Raw genomic sequence first — 25,007 nt, forward strand, 5'->3', positions numbered from 1 at the left:
CCGTGCTGTGCAGCCCGACCCGACGCGCAGCCAGCGCACGCCAGATCGGAGCTCCGCGCGCGCCAAGAGCCTCATCGTGGCAGATCCATCCTGATCTGAGCAACAAATCTCTGTGTCCTTTTACTTCCTGCTGCTTCATCTGATAAAACTCCATCAATCAAAAAAAAATCACGTTGGTTTTCTTTTGAAACCTATAAGATAAGTTAAAGTCTTATTTATTTTCAATTGTTATCACTGAGCACCAATGGCAAAAAGTTGATGTATTTCAGTGTTTGTGTTTGGTTTTTTTTTATATATTAGCAAAATATCTCATGAATCTCCAGACAAAGTTTGATGAAATTCTCAGAAAGTAATCACAGGACGTACATCTACAACTGATTAACTTTTGTAGTCAATCCAATTCAGCTAAACAACCTTAGCCAACACAAACATGGCTATACCTCAGTCAACTCCAGAGATATTTAGTTTAAATGTGGTCTAGTTTTAGCTGAGAGTAACTTAAAACACGTATTCCGAGTGCTACACAATGCTCAGCGTCTTTGCCTAAAACTTTGGCATTAACTTTAAAAGCACTGTCTGTCTGTTAGCAAACCTTCTCATGAAACGCTGGACGGATTCGATTGAAACTCTCAGAAAATAATCACTGGACATACGTCTACAGCTGATTTACTTTTGGAGTCAGACCAATTCAAGATGGCCGCTCCAGCTAATCAGCCTTAGCCAACACAAAATGGTCCAAACTCAGTCAAATTTAGAGACATTGATGATATTGTTGTCTCGCATAAATAAAATACAGTTTTTGACCAAAACGCCATAACTCTGTCCCTTCTCAGCGTAACGTGATCTGTGTCTAAAACTAAGTGACGGGCGATACGCATTCCTTCAAGGAATTCTAGGTTGTAAATGAAGCACTTTATTTTATGATCTGCCATGCAGTTAACCTTTCAGCATTACTGACTGTTAAAAATCACAGCACCAGCCAGCAGTGCCGCTTGCCACGGGGAAACTCTATTTTCCAGTACGAAGGCTTCAGCACTTCTTTCCTGCTTTTATGTGGCTCATATCAAAAGCAGCATCATAAACATGCACTTTTTCAGGTGTAAAATAACCCATTTCACCCCTATGGCCGATAATGATAGGATATGTTGCCCCACACACACATAGCTCCAGCTAGATGTACCAAGTGGTGCTCCGACACACCGCCGATCGGTCAGATAAGGCTGATAGGAATCGTGGAGAACTGAGCGTTTTGCCGCCACAAACAGCAGATAACATATCTGCCATATTCACGGGAGGGGGGGGGGTCCCAATAATAGATGCAGGCAACGAGGGAAAACGAAACAAGCGAGCGGTTCTAATTCTGCGTCTTCGGAAGAAAACTTTTTGTATCAGACCTCGGGAGAGTGACATTTTGACATTTTCATCTTCCCTGCCACAGTTTTCCCTCAGAAGTCATTCTGGCACCACAATTTAGAGCAGACTCTCCGACCTGACTCTTAAAGAGACTTCTCGGTCTCTGCACATTTTCCACCTGTCACCCCTTTTTCCGACAACTTGCTTCCAAAAAAAATTAAATAAATAAAGGGCAGGGGAAACTCTCTCCCTATCAGCCGCCCGGTTCCAATCTAGTTCAATCATTCCCGAGTCTGGCGTTCAACATTATTTCAAGGATTCTCCAAGCCACCTGTCCTATTCCCTCCTCTTTTTTTTTTTTCCATTTTTAATTCTGCCCCTGAGTGAGGATTATGCGAAGCAAGGCATGCGTGTCAAAGGGAAATTTAGTGGGTAAAGACAGCCAAGATTGGTGGGATGAATTAAACAGATAACAGGAGGAGACGAAGTGGGGGAACCATGTAGAGCAAAACGCCTCACCGATGTTGGTCATTTCAGAGGGGCTCTTTTTTTTTCTCCCTTCTTTCCTCCCCACAGGAGCGAGGAGGCAATATCTAAATTAATAAAGTGATGAAATGAGTTTGTGCCACGGACTTTCTGCTGTTTGACTTTCCCATCTGGATTAGTGCAGGCTGAATGGACGCTCTGTTACTTTTGTTACAACTACGCAATTCACTGTCGGAATTTGGCCCCGCGGCGATAAGGCTCCTTTCCTCCTCTTCCTCATTACCATCTCCTTCCATATGCAGGGCCTCTGTTACCTGAGAGCTTGCTCACACACTAAACACGAACTATTACACGAGCGTCTGCCAACTATTACAACGAGCGCAGAACACTTAAACATGGGCTAATACACGTGGCTCAACTATGACACAAAGGAAAGCAGTTAGAAAAATAAAATATATATATATACACACAGCAGAGAACAATACAGAAAGGCTAGAGATGCTAACAGGAACACATTATAGTGTTTTTCTTCAAGTCTCAGTGTTTATGAAAGAAATACCATCACCTTTGATTTGGATAAAAGTTATTTGTGACGCTCAGGATAATTTCACCTGAATTTCATGTTTACTTCTTTAAAATGTTTGCGGTAATATTTGTTTACAACAGGCAACAGTGAAATAATTCTCCTCATGAATCCTTTGCAACTGAACGGTCCGTCTTCTTTACTTATATATAAAAAAATATCGGTACCTTTTTACAGTACTCAAAATACCAAAACAAAAACTGATGCGACTGGAGCCAAAGAGTTCCAGTTGGGTTTTTGTGTGTGTGTGTGTATTTCTGTTAATAGTGGTACCCTCGTGGGTCTTCTTCCACAGAGCCCATTATGATTCACACTACGTCAGATGGTGCAATCAGAAAGAGTCGTACTTTTACTTTGGAGTTCAGCTTAAATGGCTTCCTCAGCTCTTTTTCTACTACCAGCACTATTCATCTGATCAACCTGGGGTTGCATTTCCTCTTGCGTCCATGTCCCGGGAGTCTGGCTGCAGTCCTATGAATCTTGTACTCTTTTAACAAAATTGGCAACTGTTGTCAAAGAGACGTTGCTTGGAGATGGTCTTGTAGCTTTTACCTTTAACATGGAGATCTATAATCTTCTTTCTGAGCTCCTCACAGCTCTCACCTTTGTGTTCTCTGCTCCATGTTCACTGTGGTGAACACAGCAACACCAAACTACTCAGTGGCTGTTTGTTCCCCCTTTAAATCTGCTGAATGGCTGATGAAAAGCTTTGAACGCTCCTGTGATACTAATTCAGGTCAAACAGTTTGAAACATCCCTATAATGCAAAGATTATTAGTCTCATGAAAGGTATTAACAAATCTGTTCATACTATTTGAGCATATCTTTGTTAAATAAACTACAAATAATTTATTTTCACATTTTTTTGTTTATTCTATCTATCACATACTAAAAGCATGCAGATATGCATTAGACGATTGCTTTTAACTGCATCACTTTTGATAAGAAATAAAGCATTCGTGTCTGTACATGAGGGTATTTACAGTGAATTTGTTGGCGTGAAGCTGTGTGAAATTTGAAGCTACATTATCTAAACTAGTTAAAATTAGAGATCACAAGACGTGATGACCTTGTGAATCAGCTCTATTTCCATCAATCTGTACAGAAAGTATGTCTCCCATCAAAATGATTTTTTTTTTACATCAAATGTAGGACGACAAAAAAAAAAACAGGATTGCTGACCTTTTACTGTTTACTTGCAAGCCTACAGCATCTTGCTGCAAATATTTGCTTCAAACTACAGATAGGCCAGTTATTGGGTTGATTTTTTGCCACTTTTAAATAATCGGTTATCAGCCAAGTCTGTGCATACTTAAAGCCATAAGAGATGTCAAAATATACAATTTTTTACATATATTTTGACAGCTCTTAAAATCAAGTAACAACTTCTAAGTACACATTATTAACTACCAAAAGTCTACCACATTATTTGTCATAAATGAGCGACATAAGCAAAATCATGTTTTGTTGCCAACAGTTATGAGTCGATTGTTTACATTTGAACAATGATGAGCACACTTCGGACAGTCTCAGCACACAATAGATACTGAGTCAGTAAAATAATCCTCAGATGTAAATAGAGGAGGAGAACATTCAAAGACAAACAGACAATTTGCCTATTTTCTCGCAATTTTGAATCGCAGACTAGTTGCCGATAAGTCGCCAGTGAGATAATACCCTTATCCGATTGTCAAGTAGAAAAATGAAGGTGGAGCAGCAGCTGCTATGGGGAGGTCATCACAACCCTCTGTAGATATTTTGTAAGCGTCAAAGTTCTCCCAAAACATGTTTAATTAGGTTATGTTTCTTTTTACCAAAATGGAATAAACTCATCAGCCATAAAAACATTTACACTTTTGACCTTTCAAGTAAAAAAGGGAGTAAAAATCTGGTTTATATATTGGCCATTGGCTGCACTGATTTTTTAAGTTTGGCATCAGCCATAAAAAGAAACCTCAGTCAGTGGCTGATGAACATGACTTACAGAAATTAGGATTTAATTCACAATGTCAAAAAAGATAAATCAATAATAAGCTTTTAATAAAACTAATATATTTTGGTCTATTTGTCCAAGCACATTCATATTTTTAAACTCCCTGTGGGAAAAATACATCTGCTGTGAGTTTCTGAGGGTTTAAAGAATATAAATTATATAAGATATGATAAGATAAAATGATATAAGCTGGCTGATTCCAAATGATTATGGTCGCTTCTTTATCAGTAGCCAAAAAAAATACACCTAAACCTAACATTTTAGGGGAAATAAGTCGTTCAAGTCTTTTAGAGAGGTGCTTCCAAAGTTCAATCTGCAGTTCTGAGACTGAACACAAGGTGTCCCTCTTGCACCGCAGCAGACGTCGCTCTGACCCTCCTCTGCTTCCAGCCTCCCTCCCAGCATCCATACTATAGATTACACGGGGTAAATAAACGGAGGCCGCAGAAGGCCTGCTTCATTAGCGGAACGTAAGAGCAATAGTTATGCTTACAGTGGATCCAATTACAATTAATTGGCATCCCTGACTCGCGAAGGGGGGGGGAGTCTCTCAGGAAGAGGGGGAGAGGATCGGATGGTAGCTGAGTCAGGAGAGGCCGACACGCTGGGAGCCATTACAGAACTGCAGTGTGAATCATAATGAATCACACACTAATAAAGCTAAAAAAACCAAACAGATCAGACATTAAATGTGAAGAATTTGTTTCGAGTCAGGCACTGATTATCACAATTTAACATATTTCTATATTTATAAGATGGGCTTGATATAAAACTGCCAACATTTTACATCTAAACAGCTGGTTGGGGATGAAATCACAGACATTTTTTAAACCAATCTGCATAACTTCAGGCAAATCAATAGCCACACATCAAGCTTTTGTCAGACAGTAGCTTCTACTAAAGCTTAATTTTTCTTTTTGCTGCCTCAACTTCTCCCCCCCCCCCTCCTTTGCCTTCTCCTTCCACCCGTCCATCAGCATGTGACCGGCTGACTGGTGCCGACCTCATCCGAGGATTCCCGGAGGGGCTTAGGCCTGTGCTCCAGTGGGTTATTGAACGCAAGCTTGCGTTGAAAGCAAACAGGCTGCAAGGGGGAGAGTGGATATGTCATCAGTGGGAGCTACTGTTTCCCATGAAGGAAACCGAGATGACGAGCCAGGGAGAAGATATTAAACTGAGCATAACGGGAATGTTTAAACAGCTTAATAATAAATCTAAGGAAATGTAGATGTTGTGAGAGTCTGAACAGCCATCAGTCAGACGGCACCTGTCGTACAGAGCAGACTAAATGAGCTTCCAAACATATCAGTCTGCAGCAAACTGCATCAAGCTGTGTGGGTGACAGTGTGTGCTGCACGTACATGCCACGTGCGTTAGTGTTTATGTGACGCTGACTGGGTGTGTGTGTGTGTTTGTGTGTTTGGGTGCAGGTGTTGATAGCACATTAATGAGGCAAACTGATGAATGGGTTAGAAAGTGTCATTTTTAATTCAGGCTCATGACTCAATCATACCTCTGCCCAAACAGAGAGAGCCACTGAGCCGACGCCGTGAGGCTCGTCACCCGAAGCACCTCTGCAGTTTATACAAACATGCATCATGTAGTCACAAACACACAGAGGGGACGCACAAAGACAGGCACAAAGCGATCTCTGCTGGCTTTTGCACTCTTTATAGCTCTCTGCCGAAGGCGCAAAGACGCTAATGTGTCTGCCCATCTTGGTCTGTGTGTGTGTGCTTGTCTATAGTGTTAGCAAAACATCTCATGAACCACCGGACGAATTTTAGGGAAACTCTCGGAATGTAATCAATGGACGCACACCTACAATTCATTACCTTGAGAGTGAACAGCTTTTAGATGCCCGCCACAACTAATTGATTTCAGGAAAACACAAAACTGTTAACAAACTTTACAGACACTGAGCTGATTTTGGCGTGGTAGCAGCTGGCTGACCGTCATCCTCAACTGATACTCCAAGCGCCAAGATATCTTGTGAGATCTCACAATATCGCATGAGCACGCACATAACGTCATATTAGCAATGACGTCATGTGTATATTGTTAATAGTCCTGGTCTCCTTGAACTTCAACTTTCAGACAATTGGCCTAAAATACATTCAAGCTCTGAAATACAGCAAACTAGCCATTCCCTGAGACAGAAAAGCAACCTTAAATTATTCCACTTCCACCACCGTGCTTTACAGTTAATGTGAGCTGATTCACATGTGAAGCTCTGCTGAGCTGGCACTAAATGAATCCTGCACACACAACTAGAAAACTTTGTCTTTTATTTATTTATTGGTGAAGGGGAAATTAAATCAAATCGTTAGAGGGTCCCCTCCCCCTCCTCCTCTGTGATAATGTGCAGTTCTTTCTCAAATTTTCCCTCTGGCAGCAGTAAACGGTCTCTTAGGACCCTCCTACCCCTGACTACCAGTCAAGTGCATGACATTTGAGCAGGATTTGCAGGAAAAGGCCACACCACCACAAACAATCCGGTTGTTTGTTTTTTTTAGTGTGGGATCTTCTTTATTTTCCTGCCAGACACACAGGCATCCAGAACCTTTTTTTTTTTTTTTTTTTTTTTCTCCTAAGCATTAGGGAGCTTTTTCAGTCTTGGCAAAACACACAATGCGAACACTCTCGCAACAAATCGAGCATTTTAAATGTCAGCTGTTATAAATAAGACTGGTTCCAGCTGCCACTCCACGGGGAGGTTTTAATCACTGGCATCTCATCTTTAAATTTATGGATTTCGAGGTGCCATAAATGTTGGAGCACACTCACACATTTCATGACCTGCTTTTCATTTACAGGTTTAGAACTCATTATAATAGGGGGGGGAGTCAAATTTGCTATTTATTTTTTAAGTCTATCACCATTACCGACACGTATACTGTACATACATCAACTTGTTGAAGAAAAACTTATCTGAAAGTCTTCCACTTCATTCCTAAAAAACAGGCCCTCAATACAACCTTAATGCCTCCGATTTAAATGAGTCAAGTCACCATGATGTGTGATGATTTTCATTTAAATGAACTATAATACGGAGTGAAGGAATGAATAAACCTTCCTCTCTTTGAGGACTGAGTTGCATTAAACACACTGAGGGTGCATTAAAATCCCCTATTAAAATGCACTAAAATCAGTAATCATTAAAGTGTAAGGACCATCCATTAGCCAAGAGCATCCCCCGCTGGTTCTGCTCTCTGAACAAATATGTTCCCCACGGCGTAAATTGCTTTTTCATTTCATGCACTTTGCAGATGGTGAATGTGAACAAACGCACGGGTACACATTTTCTTTCAAACGCCAAATAAAGCGAGGGACCCAGTTCCACACTACTCTGTTTTAGAGACGTGGACGAACATTCTGTTTACATATCTATACAGCATAAACATACATGAGCATGACGTGTTTGCTGAAGATAATTGGAATCAGGCGTTTCAAGTCTCCAGTTCCTGTGAGCATGTTTTCTCGGTGTGTTATGGAGCGATGGCAGCACCTGGCCTAGAGCCTACAGGTGAATGCTGGGGTGGTGGAGAGGTCAAACAGAGGTGGGCGATATTCAGGGCAGAGCGGCAGAGCAGCAGTGGATATGGAAAGTGACGGGGTCCTTTTGCAGAATAGACCACCCAAATTGGAAAGGGTCCAATACCGCAGATATGCTCAATGTATAACATCCTCTACAACCATAATGCTGAAAAAGTTGGGACGTTGTGCAAAATGTAAATGATTTGCAAATTTCATAAACCCATATGGAACATAGTAAACATATCAAATCTTTAAACTAAGAAATTGGACAATTTTTAGGGTTAAAAAAAGGTAACTTGGATTTTTATGGCAGCAACACATCTCAAAAAAGTGATGACAGGGGCAACAGAAGGCTGAAAAGGTAAGTGGTACGAATAATAATAAAACAAACAAACCAAAAAAAAAAGATGGATTTTTGCCATTTTTGCAACAAATAAGGTTAACTGGTAACAAATCAATAAGGACTGGGTTTAAAACAAGCATTTTAGAGTGGCTGCCCATGATCTTCAAGCCCTCGGGAGCCACTGCAATAAAAACAGGTGTGATTCTGTTCTGGACATCCCTGCATGGACTCAGGAATACTTCCACAGATCGCTGTCGGGAAGCACTCCATGCTTCAGAGTGGTAAATACGGCCCTGTCCAATTTTAAGATGTGTTGCTGCCATAAGATTCCAAATCATTGCATTTTGTTTTTCTTTACATTTTACACAGTCTTAACTTTTAAGGAATTAGGGTGGTACGTGAGATATTAATTGACAATAACTCATCCAAACAGTATTAATTGTCGCAGAAATGTGACCTGTGCTGGTAAAAGTCAGAACGAGCACAAGAGCAGTGCAAGAAATGTGAAAATATTATTACTGAAATTTGCATAAAAATGTATCCACAAACGCACAATGTAGCAACCCCGGGAACTAAAAACAGCATATAGTCTTCCTAATCTACCTTTAAATCAATGTTTTCTAACAGGTATGTCTTCAGAAGCAGTCCTTTGTCTCGTAACCTCCATAATTTCTTTTGAAAGTGATCATTTTTCTGTGCCGGATGCCGAAGCACCAGAAACTCCCTTCATATAATATTTGACGTCATTGTGAAGCTTACGCATTCTGCATCTCAAATATATGGCTGGAATTCTTGATGACATCATTTTGGACCAATAAAAATTATAGTTTTGAAACCGGCACGCTCGTAAACAAAACTAGCCAGGCGATAATCCGAACCTCTGTCTCAGTATGAAGCTTTTGAGGTGAAGAATTTGAAAACAATAACTCAGTTTTGAAAAACTTGCTGCAAATTTCAAATAAAGTGCCAGCAATCAAAGTCTCGTTTCAAAACATTTTTTTGTGGTCACGTTTGTGTCTCACATTAGTGCTTCTTTATTTCTCGTGTAGCTGAAAGCGAAGGCTGACTCATGTTCTGCGATCATCTAAAGCAAGTTTAATTACAAAATGTACAACTTCCAACCCAAAAAAACAGATGCAATCTTGATTACCTCTGGTTGAGGTATCCAAACTAATTTAATAAGCCAATTAAAATATGCCTTACAACAACACAAACAGCCTCAACAACCATTAGATTATTTTATCCTTTTTTTAATTCTCTATAATAATTATGGCAAAAATAAACTGCTACCAACCTTATTCTTAATTTAATTTGATAATTGAGATGTTCTGAAAACCAAACAAAATGAGGCATACATTTGAAAACCTGAAAATGTTATCATCTGTTGTGAAAGTGAGAAGACGCACAACTGCTGCTCATTTTGATGAAACGGAAGCTGCCAGCGCTGCGTTACCCCAACCCCTGGCTCGCAATTTCTCTAAAACAGCCACCTGGGCTCCTCCGAATCTCTGACGCCACATGCAGCTGAGACGCACGCAGCAACGGAGTCTGCACAGAAAATAAGTGGAAATAAATAAGGACGAACCTTTACAACAGAGCGGGCACGGGCAAATACCTGCACGCAGACACACGCGCGTGCCTTCCTCTGGAGATGGCAGTGATTCATTTTGTCGGATGTAACAGAACTAATTTTGGAAGTGAGCCTCTGTTAATGAGCCGGTCTTTGATGTGTAAATCCTCCGGTCCCAGAGCAAAGCTGATACAGTCTCCTTACAATCCTGCTCAGGTGCAGCCCAGCTCCCTTCTGTATTACTTATCTTGTGTACCAAATGGTGTAAGACTTTTGGCAGCAGGTAAACACCGGGCCTACGAATCAGGATTGCACAGCTGCTTGCAATCCGTGCTCGGTTTGCAAACAGAGATGCTGCACGAGTTCTTACGCAACACGTTTTACATCTCCATACTGTACACTGTAATTTATTCCTAATCCTATACCCCCACATTCACCACCACGGTGTAAATCAAGCACTAATATATTTTTTTTAACGGACTAAATGTAAGTCTTTGGTTCATTTCATTTCTGTATTGCTTCTCTCCACGGAGTAATTGGATTGTGGCTGCACTGTCATGTACTCGTTTAAATGAATGCCTATTAATCAGAGGATAATTGGACACATACCCCTGATAAATGGTGCTGCTCCACTTTGAGTCACGTACAAATTAGGCCATTTTCAGGGATCCATTTCTTATCTGGCTTGACTCATGCTTATATAAGCTGCGGGCTAATAGTGGTCTATGAACATGCAACTTCCTCATGGGCATGACTCCATTATTATGGTTTTACCACTTATTATATTTTCTTCTGTAAGAGCTGACATCCATTAACTTCTTGCAAGTGATTTTTTTTTTGACAATGCAAAACAGAAGACAATACTGCATGTGGCAGCATTTTGAACTTTAAACAGAGGAACCTAACATTGATACTTGAAACTCCGAAAGCACGGCCTACGAATACTTCAGGGGTGTTTAACTGCAGGAACCTTTTCTGGGAACCAAGGTGTTTTTATGGGTCCTTTTTCTCAGCCACGGCCTCTCTGACTGCAGGAATCAGGGGTAAAACAGAGTTCCAGAGAAGAAACGTTACCCCAGAAAACAGCTTTGGTGGGCAGGTAGTATTTTGAAAACTACCCTTAACCTATGGAATGGTGGAATGAATTTTCAAGAAGAAAAAACAAACAAAAAAAACTTTATATTACCTTCATACTTAACTTATTGATCCATAACCCTTATGCTCACTCTCAGGTGCCTTGCCTATATGCCTTTCTACTCAAAGCTAATAGAAAAAGTCATTGTCTGTTTCGAAATGGAGTCCATTAACAAATGATCTCATTACAACATAAGTTTCTCTTGGACATGCATTTCCTTCCATTAATGTGATAGTTGGTAAAGCTGAGGATCCTCGTGCTTTCCTGTGAAAATCTGCAACCTCACCTTTACTGGATTGGGCCTAGTGGCATTTAAATATCACCACAAAGCAGTGCAGTTCCATTAACAGACAACTACACACACAAACACACACAGTGGCTCTTAATTTGCCACATGAACAGCTTTCCAGAAGAGTGGCACGGATAATTTTTTTTTTAGGTGCAGTAATGTCGTTTAATTTTTTTCTTTAGCAGTCTCTGAAACTGTGAATGTTTACCTCACTTGATGTGCTTCCAAACTGCTACAAAAGCGCACATTTTTCACGAGTTATGTGGCTCGATCAGTCACAGCTGTAGGTGTGTTCAAATAAAAAACAGTTAATGTGAAGTTTTATCAAGTCTAACAAGACGTGAACAACACCAGCTAAAAATATAATCAATATGTGCTCGACTTTTGATTTTTATGGAGTCTTTGTTTGATTCTTGGGCTTACCCTGCAGTCACACTCACAAACACTGCACCTTAAGGACTGACTGAGAATTCTGCAACAGATGTATGCTTTATTATTTTACTTATTTACTTATGCTGAGAGTAACACTGCAATTTTGTCATGTTCTAGAAACATAATGACAAATAAAAATCTTATGTCTTAAAAATGGTCACAAGCTGAAGAATTGTTCAAATCATAAAGAGCCTGATGCCAGTTAATCCAGTTCAGCCTGAAAATATCAGGTCAGTTGGCAACAATGGGTCCCCTTGGGAAGACCACAACCATAAGAAACAGGATACTGAATGGAAGCCATCCAATGAGCAACAGCGTCATTAATTATACTGATTAATGACTGGTTAATCACACTACTAAAGTTAGATTTGCCTAAAATCTTACTTTGGAAAATCAAATAGGTGTGAGTGGTCAGTTAAAGTCTTTGTAACTCAAATAGTCAGAGATTACTCGGAGGATTACTAAAGGCTTCGTGTTTGGTCCATTTTAGTTTACCTTGTACATGAATTATATTGAAGGTTTCCTAAACAGAGCTACTGGCACAAAAAAATCAAATATTTTGGGCCTGTTTATTGATCTTATGCTGCTCCGCCCACTTTGCTCCTTCTGGTTTTTCCACCTTTAGAGGAGCATTTATGGTTAAACCATTAAAAAACGAACCAAATTGAACATTCAGCGGCGTGTCTGCAACAATCAGCTTGTATTAAGATCCTGCATCTACTATCAGTCATCAGTTAGTGCGGCCTGAGATCACCTATAGAGACATTTTAATCACACTGCTGTCTCGTCATGTTGAAGCCTCAGCAACGAAAAACACGACATTAAAACATGAAGAATCCATCCTGGTCAGCTGCTTAAATGGTGACTTGAAATCTACTGATCTGTAATTGTATGTGCAGTTATAATAATCGGTGTTATTACTCTGTTTTAAGCTGCACATATTTTAAACTAAATAACGTTTTCCAGGTGATAGTGTGTTACATTATGGTATGTGATCGAACCAAAATGAACCACCTCCCCTCTTCCGTCAGCCTCTGTATGCAAACACTAAACTCACAGAACAGAAACTTTACAGAAAAACTGGGTCGGTCTGTTAGTTTTCCCATCAATAAAATAAACATCCAGTGGACTGGATGTTGGTGGACTGTTTGAGTGTAAAGCTTTTAGTGACAGCTTGAACAAGCGGATCTCCACAGCTCTGTCTGACAGCATCCGATCACATAAAATAATCCAAAGTTATCATTTCTTTTTAACTTTAACCAATTACTGTGACATCCTTCTTCAGAGTATGTTGTACAACTCATGGTTAATGTTTTGGTAATAATGTCTGAACTGTAGTTTTTGGTGATTTTATGAGAGACCAAACTAAGAGCGTCATAGAGCATAATGGGACTGGGGACTAAAGATGGAAGAACATTTCACAATTTAAGCAATACAAGAGATTTAAGCAAAGAATAAGGTCAACAGAACAGAGAAGAATGTATGAGCAGGCCTGCAACTAATGGAGACCAAGCATAAATTCAAACTGGAAGACCTGCCTCAGCCTCACCTGCATCATCCAATCGCTGCGTTGTGCGCTTCCACTGCAGCCTATCAGCATCAGACCGCGTCTCCATCTTAACCAATCAGCAAGCAAGCCTTTGTTTAAAAGGACTACCATCCATGGCTTCATCTGTTCACCAGTCGAACTTCAACCCACCTCCACCCCTTCTCCACCGCTATTTTCCCAGTTCCTTCAAGCTTCCTTCCTCTCTTCGACCTCCACCAGTGTCCGGCCCGGGGAAGACGCCTCTAATCCTCATCCTAAATTTCTCGTTCAAGCTTATTGCTATGCAGCACTCACGTCTTCTGCCGGGATCCGAGCGCCAAAATCTTATGTCTTTCATGTCCAATAAAACTGTTTAATTGCAGCTTTTCTCTGTGTGAGTCTCTCCAGGTTAAAATGCCTTTTCCCCAGCTGGGCGACTACGAACGGACCAAGTTATCAGTCCATCACAAAGCTAAAAAAAATACTTTTAACAAAACAAATATGCTACTGCCAGATAAACATCCACTAGTTTTGTCAGGAACAAACACAGAAAGACTTTCCAAGATGTATTCAAGAGGTTTGTTTTATCATCCCTGCGATGCTGTCAAAGACATCTAAAACCTTGCAACGGTTTGCCAAAATACACACATGATCAAAAACGTCTTGAGTGGTGTAACTATTTAACAATTACCACAGCACGCTGAACTTGCTAACAACTGAAAGTGCTGTTAATGTTGCATAACTGGCCTGTCTGTCAGAAGCCTCCTCTGCACTTCACTTATCAACACTTCACTCGTGTCTGATAATTACTGAATAATGAAATGTGTGCTCTGACAGTGACTACCACTTGACGTGCATCTCGTCTGCGGGATAAAAGCAGCATTATTGCAGTTTTTTGTAACTCAGTCTCCACCCCTACCACAGCTCCTGCTCTCCTCTTATGTGTTCCCTGCCAGAAGAATACAATCCGGCCTCCAATTAATCTCGATAATGAGCATAATCAAATCGTTTTGGTATTAAACTCAATAGGAATACAATAATCATTTAAGTCTCATGAATTTGACTTTTCCACTTGCTCTTAATATAACTACTTATTTTCCACATCCCTCCTCTAATAACATCCCCTCCCCCCATTCTGGTTTTATGCATTGCTTCAGAAGTATTTGCCTTTTCAACAAATTTTCTTCCATTTTTTTCCTCTCCTGTTGCGTCCCTGTTACAACTTGAGGGGGTTTAAATAAAAACTCACCAGTACTCCTTCCACTGATCTTCCTCAAAAACGTCCTCTGGAATGGGATCAATCAGCACCAGGTCCGACACTTGCCTGAGGACAAAGGGACACACACTTAGATGAAGTAAGACTCATTGACGACGAGACACGTCCCACTTTACCCTCCCAGCAAGCCTTATAATGAGTGTGAGACAGGCGGAATCATACTTCCTGACACTCTGTACATTTGTACTGCATGACAACACACACACACACACACACACACACACTAGACCCAGAGGTAACCTTTTCATTTGATAAGATGTTATCGGCACACCACTTTTTAATTTTCTCCCCTAACAGCAGAAACATTATGCCAAATAAAACCCTTAATTTTCCCGTCCTGGTGCAGGCGACGTGCCACGTTCATCATGTGTTTGGTGAGTTATGTGCAATGATGTGAAGCAAGACTGGAATGTGTTTGGTCCAAAATGTAAATTAGTAAACCTCGGTGAAGTAAATGACTCTACCATTTTAAGATTCGTTATTTTTAATAGTTGTTAAAGTTTTGTTAGAAAGAAGAGCAATAAAGTTGACAATTTTGTGCCTTTTTCCTCATTATATTTTCTTTTTATTGCCTCGAACACTGCGGTGTATTACTCAACACAACATTCTGATACTGAGATGGTTAGCCAGCATAAATATTATAACATGAGATCTAATGGAGGCAAAGATTACAATATCATCATTACCTGAACACACCACAGCTACAGAAAGACTGACACTTTGTTCTAGGAGTCAATATTCTGACGTCAAACTGTGAGGATGGTGAAATAAAACCTCTCCAGACTAAACTGTCCTGTAATTGGAAAGACAACATAAGAGATGGGATTAAAGACCTGCAATTTGGTGGCTTTCACAGAAACTAAAGGCTAAATGTAATGTCAGTGATTTGGGAACAGACAGCAGCCTTAAATGACTGTAAAATACTTGCTTTTATCGTTGCTGCAGAATATCCTACTTTAGTAGATGCAACTTTTTCACATTTCACCTTAGTTTTCTCTGACAGGACTTAATGAGCCCATTTACCATTTGAATATATAAATATTGTAACAGTGATGCAACTGCATATGCTTGTTTTAATTTGTTTTTTTCTTCAGGAACAGGCAGACTTGTCAAAACTTCCAAGAAGAATAATGCAGTACCAGCTTTGAGTTATTATACTCTCTTTGTTGACTATAAGAGAAGCTACGTAAAGAATGATAAAACGCTTATTGCTTTTAGGGTTCCTGCTTTATCACGTGTCGTGCTGACTAAATTACAGATCTTAAATTCTGTCAGAGTTCGTTTTTCCCCTGTGGAAAGTCAGCTCTGTAGATTTTAGAATGGCTCTTGTACGACAGCTCCCGGATGATTTATTGTTCTCAGTAAACACTGTTTTGTGGTTGTATTCTGAGGCATACTTCCGCAACAACACTAATTATGATTTAGTGTGTTGTTTTTACATGAAGGTTTCTTTTGTTTGTTTTATTAATGGCTAAAATATCTCATCTATCGGGATAAAGTACAAAAACAGATACATTTTTGAAGCTCTTCTGTGTCCCTGGCCAAGGTTATAGACTAAACTAGAAAACTTCTTAAGAAATTTTGAAAGGATGCCAATGCAGCTACTGCCAACAATTCCAACATACTCCAACTTTCTTCAATAAATCCCAATGGTAACTTGGGATTTGGGAATACTGATACTTTGCTAATAATCTAAGGTGACAAAATGCCAATGTTTTGATGCATATAAGAAGAGTAAGAAGAACCAAAATCTAAAGAAATGTTAAAGCTTCTGCCAGTGCCTCTTTAGGGTCACCATGGTAACCACATACCTGTGTCTAAAGGTTGATCAGAATGTTTTTTTTTTCCTTTGGCCAACGCTGATACTATTCTTTAGAAATCAGGGCAGCCGATGGCTGATATACAATGCCAACTTTTTTTTTTTTTTTTTTTAATTTCTGGCCAATATGTATTTTTCATCCAACAAAAAGATAACATAATTGCTTAACTTAAACAAACATGTATAACAACACTTCTGCACTTATAAAATAGTTCAAGTTGGTTGCTTCCTGCTTGGTAATTTATTAAGGATGTGAAGACATTAATACATGTGAAGACATTGCCAATTTTTTAAAAAGTGGCAAATAGATATGCCTCAAACAGTCACTATGAGAAAACTATAAGTCTGTCATGGTTTGGGGATTCTGTGGTGTCTTTCATTTGGTTTTTCTGGTTTGTATTTTCATCGTAATCAGATTCAGAAAACCTGTCCCCGAGGGGCAATTGAAAAAACACAGAGCCGAATGGCAAAGAACGAAAATAAAATGAAATTAAAGCTAAATAAAGCAATAAAGCAAACTAGAATTATATAGAGGATAAAGGGATGAATGAGTGTGTTTTGTTGGGTTGGGTTCTGTTATGTGCTTCCTAGTTGCCCATTCTGTATTTCCCTCATATTCTCAGATTACTTGACTCAGTTCACCTTTTATTAATCAGCAGCTTTTCACCTGTTGTCACTTTCTCATGTCATTCATCCGTGCTTCTGTTGCCTGTAAGTTTATTATGTCTGTTTTCTCATGAGCCATTTTAATAAGTCTACTGGATTAAACTATACCTGTCCGCAGTATGTATTATTAGGTCCACTTCATTACAGAACATTAAAAAGTTCAATTGGAAAAACACCTAAACTGCAAATTGAAAAGTTTGTCCCAATCAGAACAAATAATTAACATGTCAAATCAAATTTGACACAAATCACAAAAATTAAAGGCTTTTTTGAAGAAATGGCACGTCACATCACTATTGTCCATAGTTGTAGTTTCTGTTGAAAAAGCTTTTGTAATTGTCAAACTCAATAATAATGAACTGTTTAGCAGACTCTTTTTCATTAAAAACGCATGTTTAGTTGTGATTTTAATAATCAAAGTGGATTGAAGGAAGCAGTGCATTGAGTTTTTTACTTTGTTTGTTCTGATTGTTTTAGAACTGATTAGATCCATTGTGGTCACTTTATACTGTGGTCTGCAGTTTATCACGAAACAACAGTCTGAAGTGTTATGTCACATTATATTTGCCTAGTTAAACACAATGCTTATGTTATGTTCGCAGTGAAGTGTGTGTAAATGAAGAAAACAGAAAACAGCTGTTTGCGTGCCGTACAGGTTAAAATCTTCAGCCCTTGCTCTGAAACAGTGCTCTGTGAAGTCACTAATCGTTGTGTTATTTCTCCCATATTGCATCTGTTTGGTAATTAAGCTAATCAAGAGACAAAACTCCAACAATGACAACTCTGATGGCTCTGGACCACGTTAAGTCAAAATAATAATACAGTTCAGGTGTCTGAATGTGTATCAGCAGACCTTGTTGTTCAGACAAAGCCCGCTGTGACGTGGCTTGGTGTTTATCTGCATACAGAGCAGGTAACTGTAGCCCGATCGCAAAAATGTGACGAGATACCCGTTTACTACCAGGTGTGAACGCTTTCAGTCAGTTAGTGCCAGGTCTGAACAGGGATTCCGTCTTTAAAGAGGTTTTAATGATAACTCATGAATGAGTTTCAAAACCGATTAAAAAAGGCAGGTTATGGCACTACAGGATATGAATGCTGAAGGATTACAGCAATGTTGGCCTCTGAAGTGGAGAATAACAACAAAAAAAAAAAAAATCACTGTTTTACTCAGATACAAAAAAATAACATATCCTTGTTTAAACTATCAAATAACAAAAGAAGTTGACCGGGAAACACTAAACCAATTGTACATCATCACATATTGCTGCAGAGATGATTTGTCCTTGTATATAAATTGCCCCCATTATGTAAAAAAATAGCATAAAAGCTAGATGCTTGTAATAAAATTAATTTATCAATTTGTCTTTAGTTTATGCAGAGTAGACTCTGATCCCCATCTGTCTTTATTAACCTCAATTCTAGTGCAGACTTTCTTCTACCCACGCTGAATTATTTCCTAAGGCAAGAAAAAAAACGTTGTTCTTATTATACAAGTCTTTTTTAAAAAAAAAAAAAACTATGCTCTTTATCTAAAACCTTAAGTTTTCTTAGGTGACACAATACTTACACGTCGTGAATGTGGCTGTAGAACCTGCCATTGAGCGCGCCAAGCTCGGAGCCTACGAGTACGAAGGGCGCGGCTATCCCTGCGGCCTGCAGGAGGCGGTGCAGGTCGTCCACCATCCTGCAAGACAGCAGCACTCGTCAGTCCCAGCACAAAACCAGGACATGCTGCGAACTGGGCCAGGAGGCGTCTACATCCGGCCAGGTGGCACGAGGACCCGCAGCATGAAAGATGAATATAACGAGCTAATGATAATCCCTTCTATTTTTAATATGCTCATTGACATGCTTATCAAAAAAAAAAAAACTAAATCACAAAATCACAACTACAACATAAAAAGTTGTTTGTTTCATCCCTTTTCAGATGTGGGACCTGCGGTGGCAAGGTTTTTATAAGATAACACCTGACTATGTTCTGTCTAAATTCCACAGCCTATGAGGTTTTCACCAAATGACCCTGTTACTCTTCACTGAAACCAGACTGACCTTGCTTCCTGTCTCCTCCTCGCCTACCAACAATATAATATCTTAGATATAAGCTCCTGTGTGGACTTTGGAGGTAGAGCTTTGATTCGGAGGTTCCCGTTCGGGCTGGGACTCTGATATTAATTCTTAATTGTCTTTAAGGCTCTCTGTATGTCGTGCACCATACATAAATAAACCTGTTTGAGTGATTTTTATCTAACAGTGCCTGGAAACTGATTTTCTTCCATAACAGACCAAACAGCAGCAGAAAACACTGGAGTCTTGGCCTCTTTCCATTGCAAAAAACACTGCTGGACAGACAATCTCCAGCAAACTTAAATCATCTGGAGGGGGCATCATCATTAGATGAGGGGGCAGCAGCTCCACTCAGAGAGCCATCTGCTGTTCTGGGTTTGTTGTGCTAATAAATCAAACCTGAAGTGTCGAACTGGAATGAAGAGATTTCACAAGATCTCAGGGTTAAGGGTAGTCGTCAAACTCCGTCACATAATGCATTCTAGGAGAATTGATTGCTTTCATCTCAAACTGGCAAACGAGTGCTACCCTGGCCAGATGCCAAGGTAACTCGACCGCTGACTGTCTGCGAACCACGCCTGCTCATCTCTTAGGCAGATTAAATGCAGGACAAATGTGTTCGGATGCCGGAGACGGGACGATTATAATCTGATCTTGAGGCGACTCGGGGCAGGACACGACAGAGCTGAGATGTGCTCGGCATAAACACAGCCATGAACAGGTCGTGAACAGGTCACAAGTGGATATTGGTCTTTTATTTCTCCTCTCTGAAAACTAAAACTCGCGAGTACTGGGTGGTGGCAGCATAAACAGCCCAGAAGTAAGAAATATAAAAGCAGCTGAAAACAAGTCTACGCTGAATATTTAAAAAAAATAGGCAAAATGTAAATAAAATTACTCATGTGATTGTATTTTTCAACAGAACATTAGTTGTAGATTTTATACCTAACTGATATCTGAGGTTTTCAGGAAGCATGTTCAACATGTTGTGTTTCTCTGTGTCTAAGTTTTGAGCATAAACTGAAAACAACGACATGTATGAGTTGGAGCTCTCCTGGTTAAAATTACAAATGCAGACAAATTTGTATGCACCCTTTTGTTAAAGAAAAAAACCCCACAAAGGTCACTGAAATAACTTGACACTGACAAAAGTAACAATAAGAAAACATGTACTAAAAAACACCAGAAGAAAATCAGCCATTGATTTGAATTTTGGTTCTACAGAATTATTTTTTAAAAACAAGCTAATGAAACTGGCTTTAACAAAAAGGATGGTACCCCTAGAAAAGGTCACGTTAAACCAAAGTGTTTCCTGTAATCAGCATCACAGCTGTCCTCAGTCCTGGAATCAGTCAGTCTGCCTGTTTAAAGGGTGTGAAGTAGTCACAGGGCTGTTTGGTGTACCACACTGAACACGTACTACAGAAAGCTAAAGACAGAGTTGTCTCAGGAGCTCAGAGAGAAAATTATTGACATTATGTTAAAGGTAAAGGCTATAAGACCATCTCCAAGCAGATGATGCTCCTGTGACCACAGCTCAGATTATTCAGAAGGTTAAGGACCACAGGACTGGAGACAACCTCCCTGGATGTGAACAGAAGAGGAAAACTGATGACAAATTGAACAGACTGAGATTATGATTGGTAACCAAAGAGCCCAGAACAACTTCCAAAAAGATTAGAGGTGAACTCAGAGGTCAAGGGTCATCAGTGTCAGACCGCATCATCCATCCTGTTTGAGCCAAAGTGGACTTAATGGAAGATGAGTAAGGAGGACACCAAATTATAAAAAAGCCAGACTGAAATTTGTCAAAATGTATATTGAGAAGTCACAAAGCTTCTGGGAGAATGTGTTTTAGACAGATGAGACAAAACTGGAGCTTTTTGGCAACAAGTCCCATCAGCGCAACATGCACAGAGCCAAAAATGAAACATTCAAAGAAAAGCACCCTGTTCCTTTCAGGTTGGTGACATTTAACTGATTTATTTCCCCCAAGGTTTTTCAACCAGTAACTCTAAAATATGCGTAGGTCTCAGTTTAAAAGTTCAAAGTCTCTTGTTGAACTGTTGGTTAGAAGCAGGATTATGCAGGATCTGGAGTTGTACATTAATAATTACTTTCTGCAAGTTTCATTCAGATTTGTCCAGTAGTTTATAAGATATTTACACACAGACACAGATAAAAACATTATCACCCGCCTTTCAGCAGCAGGCAGTAATAACTGGTTTAGATGAATTGTTAGGAAGGAATGAATCTCACTCTGACTCTTCCAACCATGAGGAGCTCACACACTTGCAAACATTTCTCCTCATGTAACGTTAGCCAGATGCTGACACAAACAGAAGATAATGCTCTCAGTGAAAATCAGCCCACTCCCTCATTCAGTAACAAACTCAATAAAACAACAGATCCAAAGGGATCATACCCACCGTCCAGTTGTAGACATGCCCCAGACCTTCTCTGTTCCTGTCGTTTCATTCTGCACCAGCCGCTTGCTGAAGCCCAGTCCCATTCTGTCATACGCACAAACCTGAAAGTTGTGACACAAACAGGAGCGACACGGTTTATTTTTGTCTTTTAACAGCGTATTTGTGCTAAAAAGGAATCTTTCAATAAAAACTCACAGCCTCCCTCTCATGCGCAAGGGCTTTAAAAAAAATGCAAACTGGCCGAGTTGTTCTTGTTTAGCTTAGTTTGGTCGTTCCAAAGCCTGTGACCTAATTTGTCTCAACAATTTCCAACGTGGGGCAGGCTGTCAGCACAACTTCTGCTGAGCTGAGTTATACTGAGCAAAGATGATGTGACAAGAGCTACTGCAACGACTGCGTCTGCATGACCCCGACAACAAAAAACATCAATCAGTCTGGTCACAGCAGCAGAAGGTTCAACAGTTTACCGAACACCAGCATCAGTGCTAACTTACCGAAATTCAATTTATCTGGGTTTCAGGACACGTTTTGAAAATGCATTTATAGATTTTTGTGCACAGTAAATCATATTATTAGCCCACCTTTGTCAGAGAAGAAACTTTGTTTTGAACATGAAGCCAAACATCTGATGACATTCCAGTTGGTGTATCCAGTATAACTAAAGGAAAACAGACTAGTTAGCACATAATCTACCAACACAAACAAGTCATGCTAGTGGAGTGTGTCTTACCAACTGGTTTTCCTTTTCCTTTACAAAGAAGATGCATTTTTTGACCCAAACCAATATCAATAATCTCTCCATCTGGATGTGAAAAAAAGAAAAACAATGCGAAGATTAGGCTTTATTTGCTTCTCATTTGATTTTGAAAAAAAAAAAAAAAAAACAAAAGAAAAAACTTTGTTAGTTGAGGCAATAAAATCAAAACCCATTTTGCAGATTCAATAACAAATGAAAAAATGAATTTCACAGATTTAGACTGGAGAACCTTTTGGCAAAAGCATCTGTCCTTCTCTCTGCAGCGATGCATAGTTGAGGAAAGGAGGAATGATGAGAATTAAAAGTAAACACTTTCCAAGGTTTAAGAAAACAGAGCTGTAAGACACTCTGCCTTTAGCTTCAGCCTGGCTCCTCGGTCTTTGGTCTGGATCCTAATTTATGCAAAGAAAAACAAAAAACAAATGTCATCTCACACATTACAGTTTGACGTCTGCATTTTCATGTAAATAAGTAATATAAACACATCAGTTTAGAAATGTACCCTGAAAAGTACTAAAGCTGTGACTGAGTGTTTGTGTGTGTATATAAAATTGCAAAAGGAAGTAAAAAAAGAACATTCTCAAACATTAAGAAAGTACAATTCCAATTTTTAAAAAAGTTGGCACGTTGTGTGAAATGTAAATAAAAATAGAATGCTAAATAATTTGCAAATTTCATAAACCCATATTTATTCACAATGGAACATAGTAAACATATCAAATGTTGAAACTAAGAAATTGTGCCATTTTTCGAGCAGCTGCTGGAGGTTTTAGGGGAACGTTGTCAGATTTTGTTCTGATGGAGGATTCTAGCTGTTCAACAGTCTTGGGTTTTCTTTTGTGAATGGAAGCAGATGTTGTTCTAAAACCTGTTTATACTTTTCTGCATTGATGAACTCTTTCCAGATGTGTAAGCTGCTCATGCCAGAGGCACTAATGCACCCCTATACCATCAGAGAGGCAGGCTTTTGAACAGTGCACTGATAACAGATCAGATGGTCCCTCGCCTCTTTAGTCCAGTGGACGTGGTTCAAAAAAGAAAAAGAAAATTGTAATTTTGATTTGTTTTACCACATAATAATTTTCCACTTTGCCTCAGTCAGTTTTAAAGGAGCTTTGGTCCAGAGAAGATGGGAATGTTGTTCACATCTGGCTTCTTCTTCAGAAGGGACAGTGAGCTGTGTTTACAGACAGCGATCTGTTGAAGTGTTCCTGAGTCCATGTTGTGATGCTCAGAACAGAATCAGACCTGTTTTTAATGAAGGCCCCTGAGGGCCTGAAGATCACAGGGATCCAAGATTGATTCAGCCTTGAAATTGTTCCAACCTCTGCCCATTTTTACTTCTGAGAGATACATCCATTCATCCATTTTCTTTATCCATTTCTCCTTTCTGGGTCGAGGGGTGCTGGTGTTTATCTCCAGCCATAATTGTGCAAGAGGCGGGGGACACCCTGGACAGGTCACAAGTCCATCACAGGGACACATAAAGACACATGAGACAAGCAACCATTTTTGCTCTCACTCACACCTAATAATCATTCCTAGAGTTACCAATTAACCTAACATGCATGTTTTTGGTCTGTGGGGTGAAACCAGAGATTCAGCTTTTCTAAAATGCTCTTTTTATACCCAGTCCTCTTACTGACTTGTGGCTAATTAACCCATTTAGTTACAAAGTGCTCCTCCAACTGTGTTTTTATTCCTCCCTCTTGCTTTTACCTTTTTTTGCCCTGTGCTCAATTTGTTGTGTTGCTGCCATAAAATTCAAAATGACCTTATTTTTAAAGAAAAAATGGCACTATTTCTGTGTGCCACTGTGGATAAGATATGGATTTATGAGATTTGAAAATTGTCGCATTCTGTTTTTATTTAAATTTTACATAACGTCCCAACTTTTTTGGAGTTGAGGTTAGAATTTCTCCTCAGGCTTTTATGTTTGTTTGTTTGTAGTGAGGTAAGTGTACCACAGATTTATCTTCAAATCTGTGGTAAAATCAATGATTTTATCAGTACAAATAATGCCGAATAAAAAAACTGCTTATTTTTGATTTAATCAAAAAACATAGTGATGATAGTGTAAAAAGAAAAGTTTAATAAAATCTTTAAAGATATGAATGAGGTCGTTTTTAAATGGGGATCGGCAGATTTGTTTTCTATAAAATTAATAAAAGTGACGGGTACTGCTGCATGGTACAGCACATAACAGTGTAAAAAAATTAAAATACCAAAAAAAGAAATTTAGTTATAGATGAACTGTAATGATATTTAACTTCAGCAGTGTTTTTATTATAACCAGGTTAGCTTGGAAAGTTAACGAAGTAAACTGTCGCGCGCTGCTGTCAGCAGCCATTTTACCTTTTTATTAACGTTGGCAGGTTCGCTGCTTGTTGCCTGAGCTTCGAGTCTCCGACGCATTTTGAAACAAATCTATCAGTGTATAATCTGTAAAAAATGAATGAAACTGTTTTTAGTAACTTCCTGACTCCATGAGGGAGGTACAGGAACTGGCGAGGGACAATTGACTGATTTACGCGTTTGACTGCTGCTGCCCTCGGCTCTCTGTGTTCCAGTTAAAATTTAAATAAACGGAAAAACACGTCGTCGTCGTCGTTGTTGTTGTTGTTCATAACTTTCCAGAAACCATTCAGTAGGAAAATAAGTGGTTTTGCACGTTGTGTTTCTTGTTCTGCTTGAATGCAATTTTAGTCCCAGCGACTTGTAAAGAAAAAATAAAGAAGAGTAGC

The 25,007-nt window shown here is 39.4% G+C and overlaps 1 protein-coding gene across 1 annotated transcript in view; it reads right to left on the reverse strand.

Annotated features, from left to right (window-relative positions):
* si:dkey-122a22.2 overlaps positions 1–24,775 on the reverse strand; it is a 31,279-nt gene extending 6,504 nt beyond the window's left edge. The window contains exons 1-7 of the mRNA XM_017413126.3: positions 24,619–24,775; positions 22,493–22,655; positions 22,237–22,308; positions 22,088–22,164; positions 21,507–21,607; positions 18,581–18,697; positions 14,499–14,573 (exon numbers count right to left, since the gene is read on the reverse strand). Coding sequence (XP_017268615.1) covers positions 14,499–14,573; positions 18,581–18,697; positions 21,507–21,607; positions 22,088–22,164; positions 22,237–22,308; positions 22,493–22,655; positions 24,619–24,678 — 665 coding nt within the window. The 5' untranslated portion in view covers positions 24,679–24,775. The remainder of the gene's footprint in view (positions 1–14,498; positions 14,574–18,580; positions 18,698–21,506; positions 21,608–22,087; positions 22,165–22,236; positions 22,309–22,492; positions 22,656–24,618) is intronic.
* Positions 24,776–25,007: the final 232 nt, after the last annotated feature.

Source organism: Kryptolebias marmoratus, linkage group LG16 (assembly GCF_001649575.2).
Source record: "Kryptolebias marmoratus isolate JLee-2015 linkage group LG16, ASM164957v2, whole genome shotgun sequence".
NCBI classification, from domain to species: domain Eukaryota; kingdom Metazoa; phylum Chordata; class Actinopteri; order Cyprinodontiformes; family Rivulidae; genus Kryptolebias; species Kryptolebias marmoratus.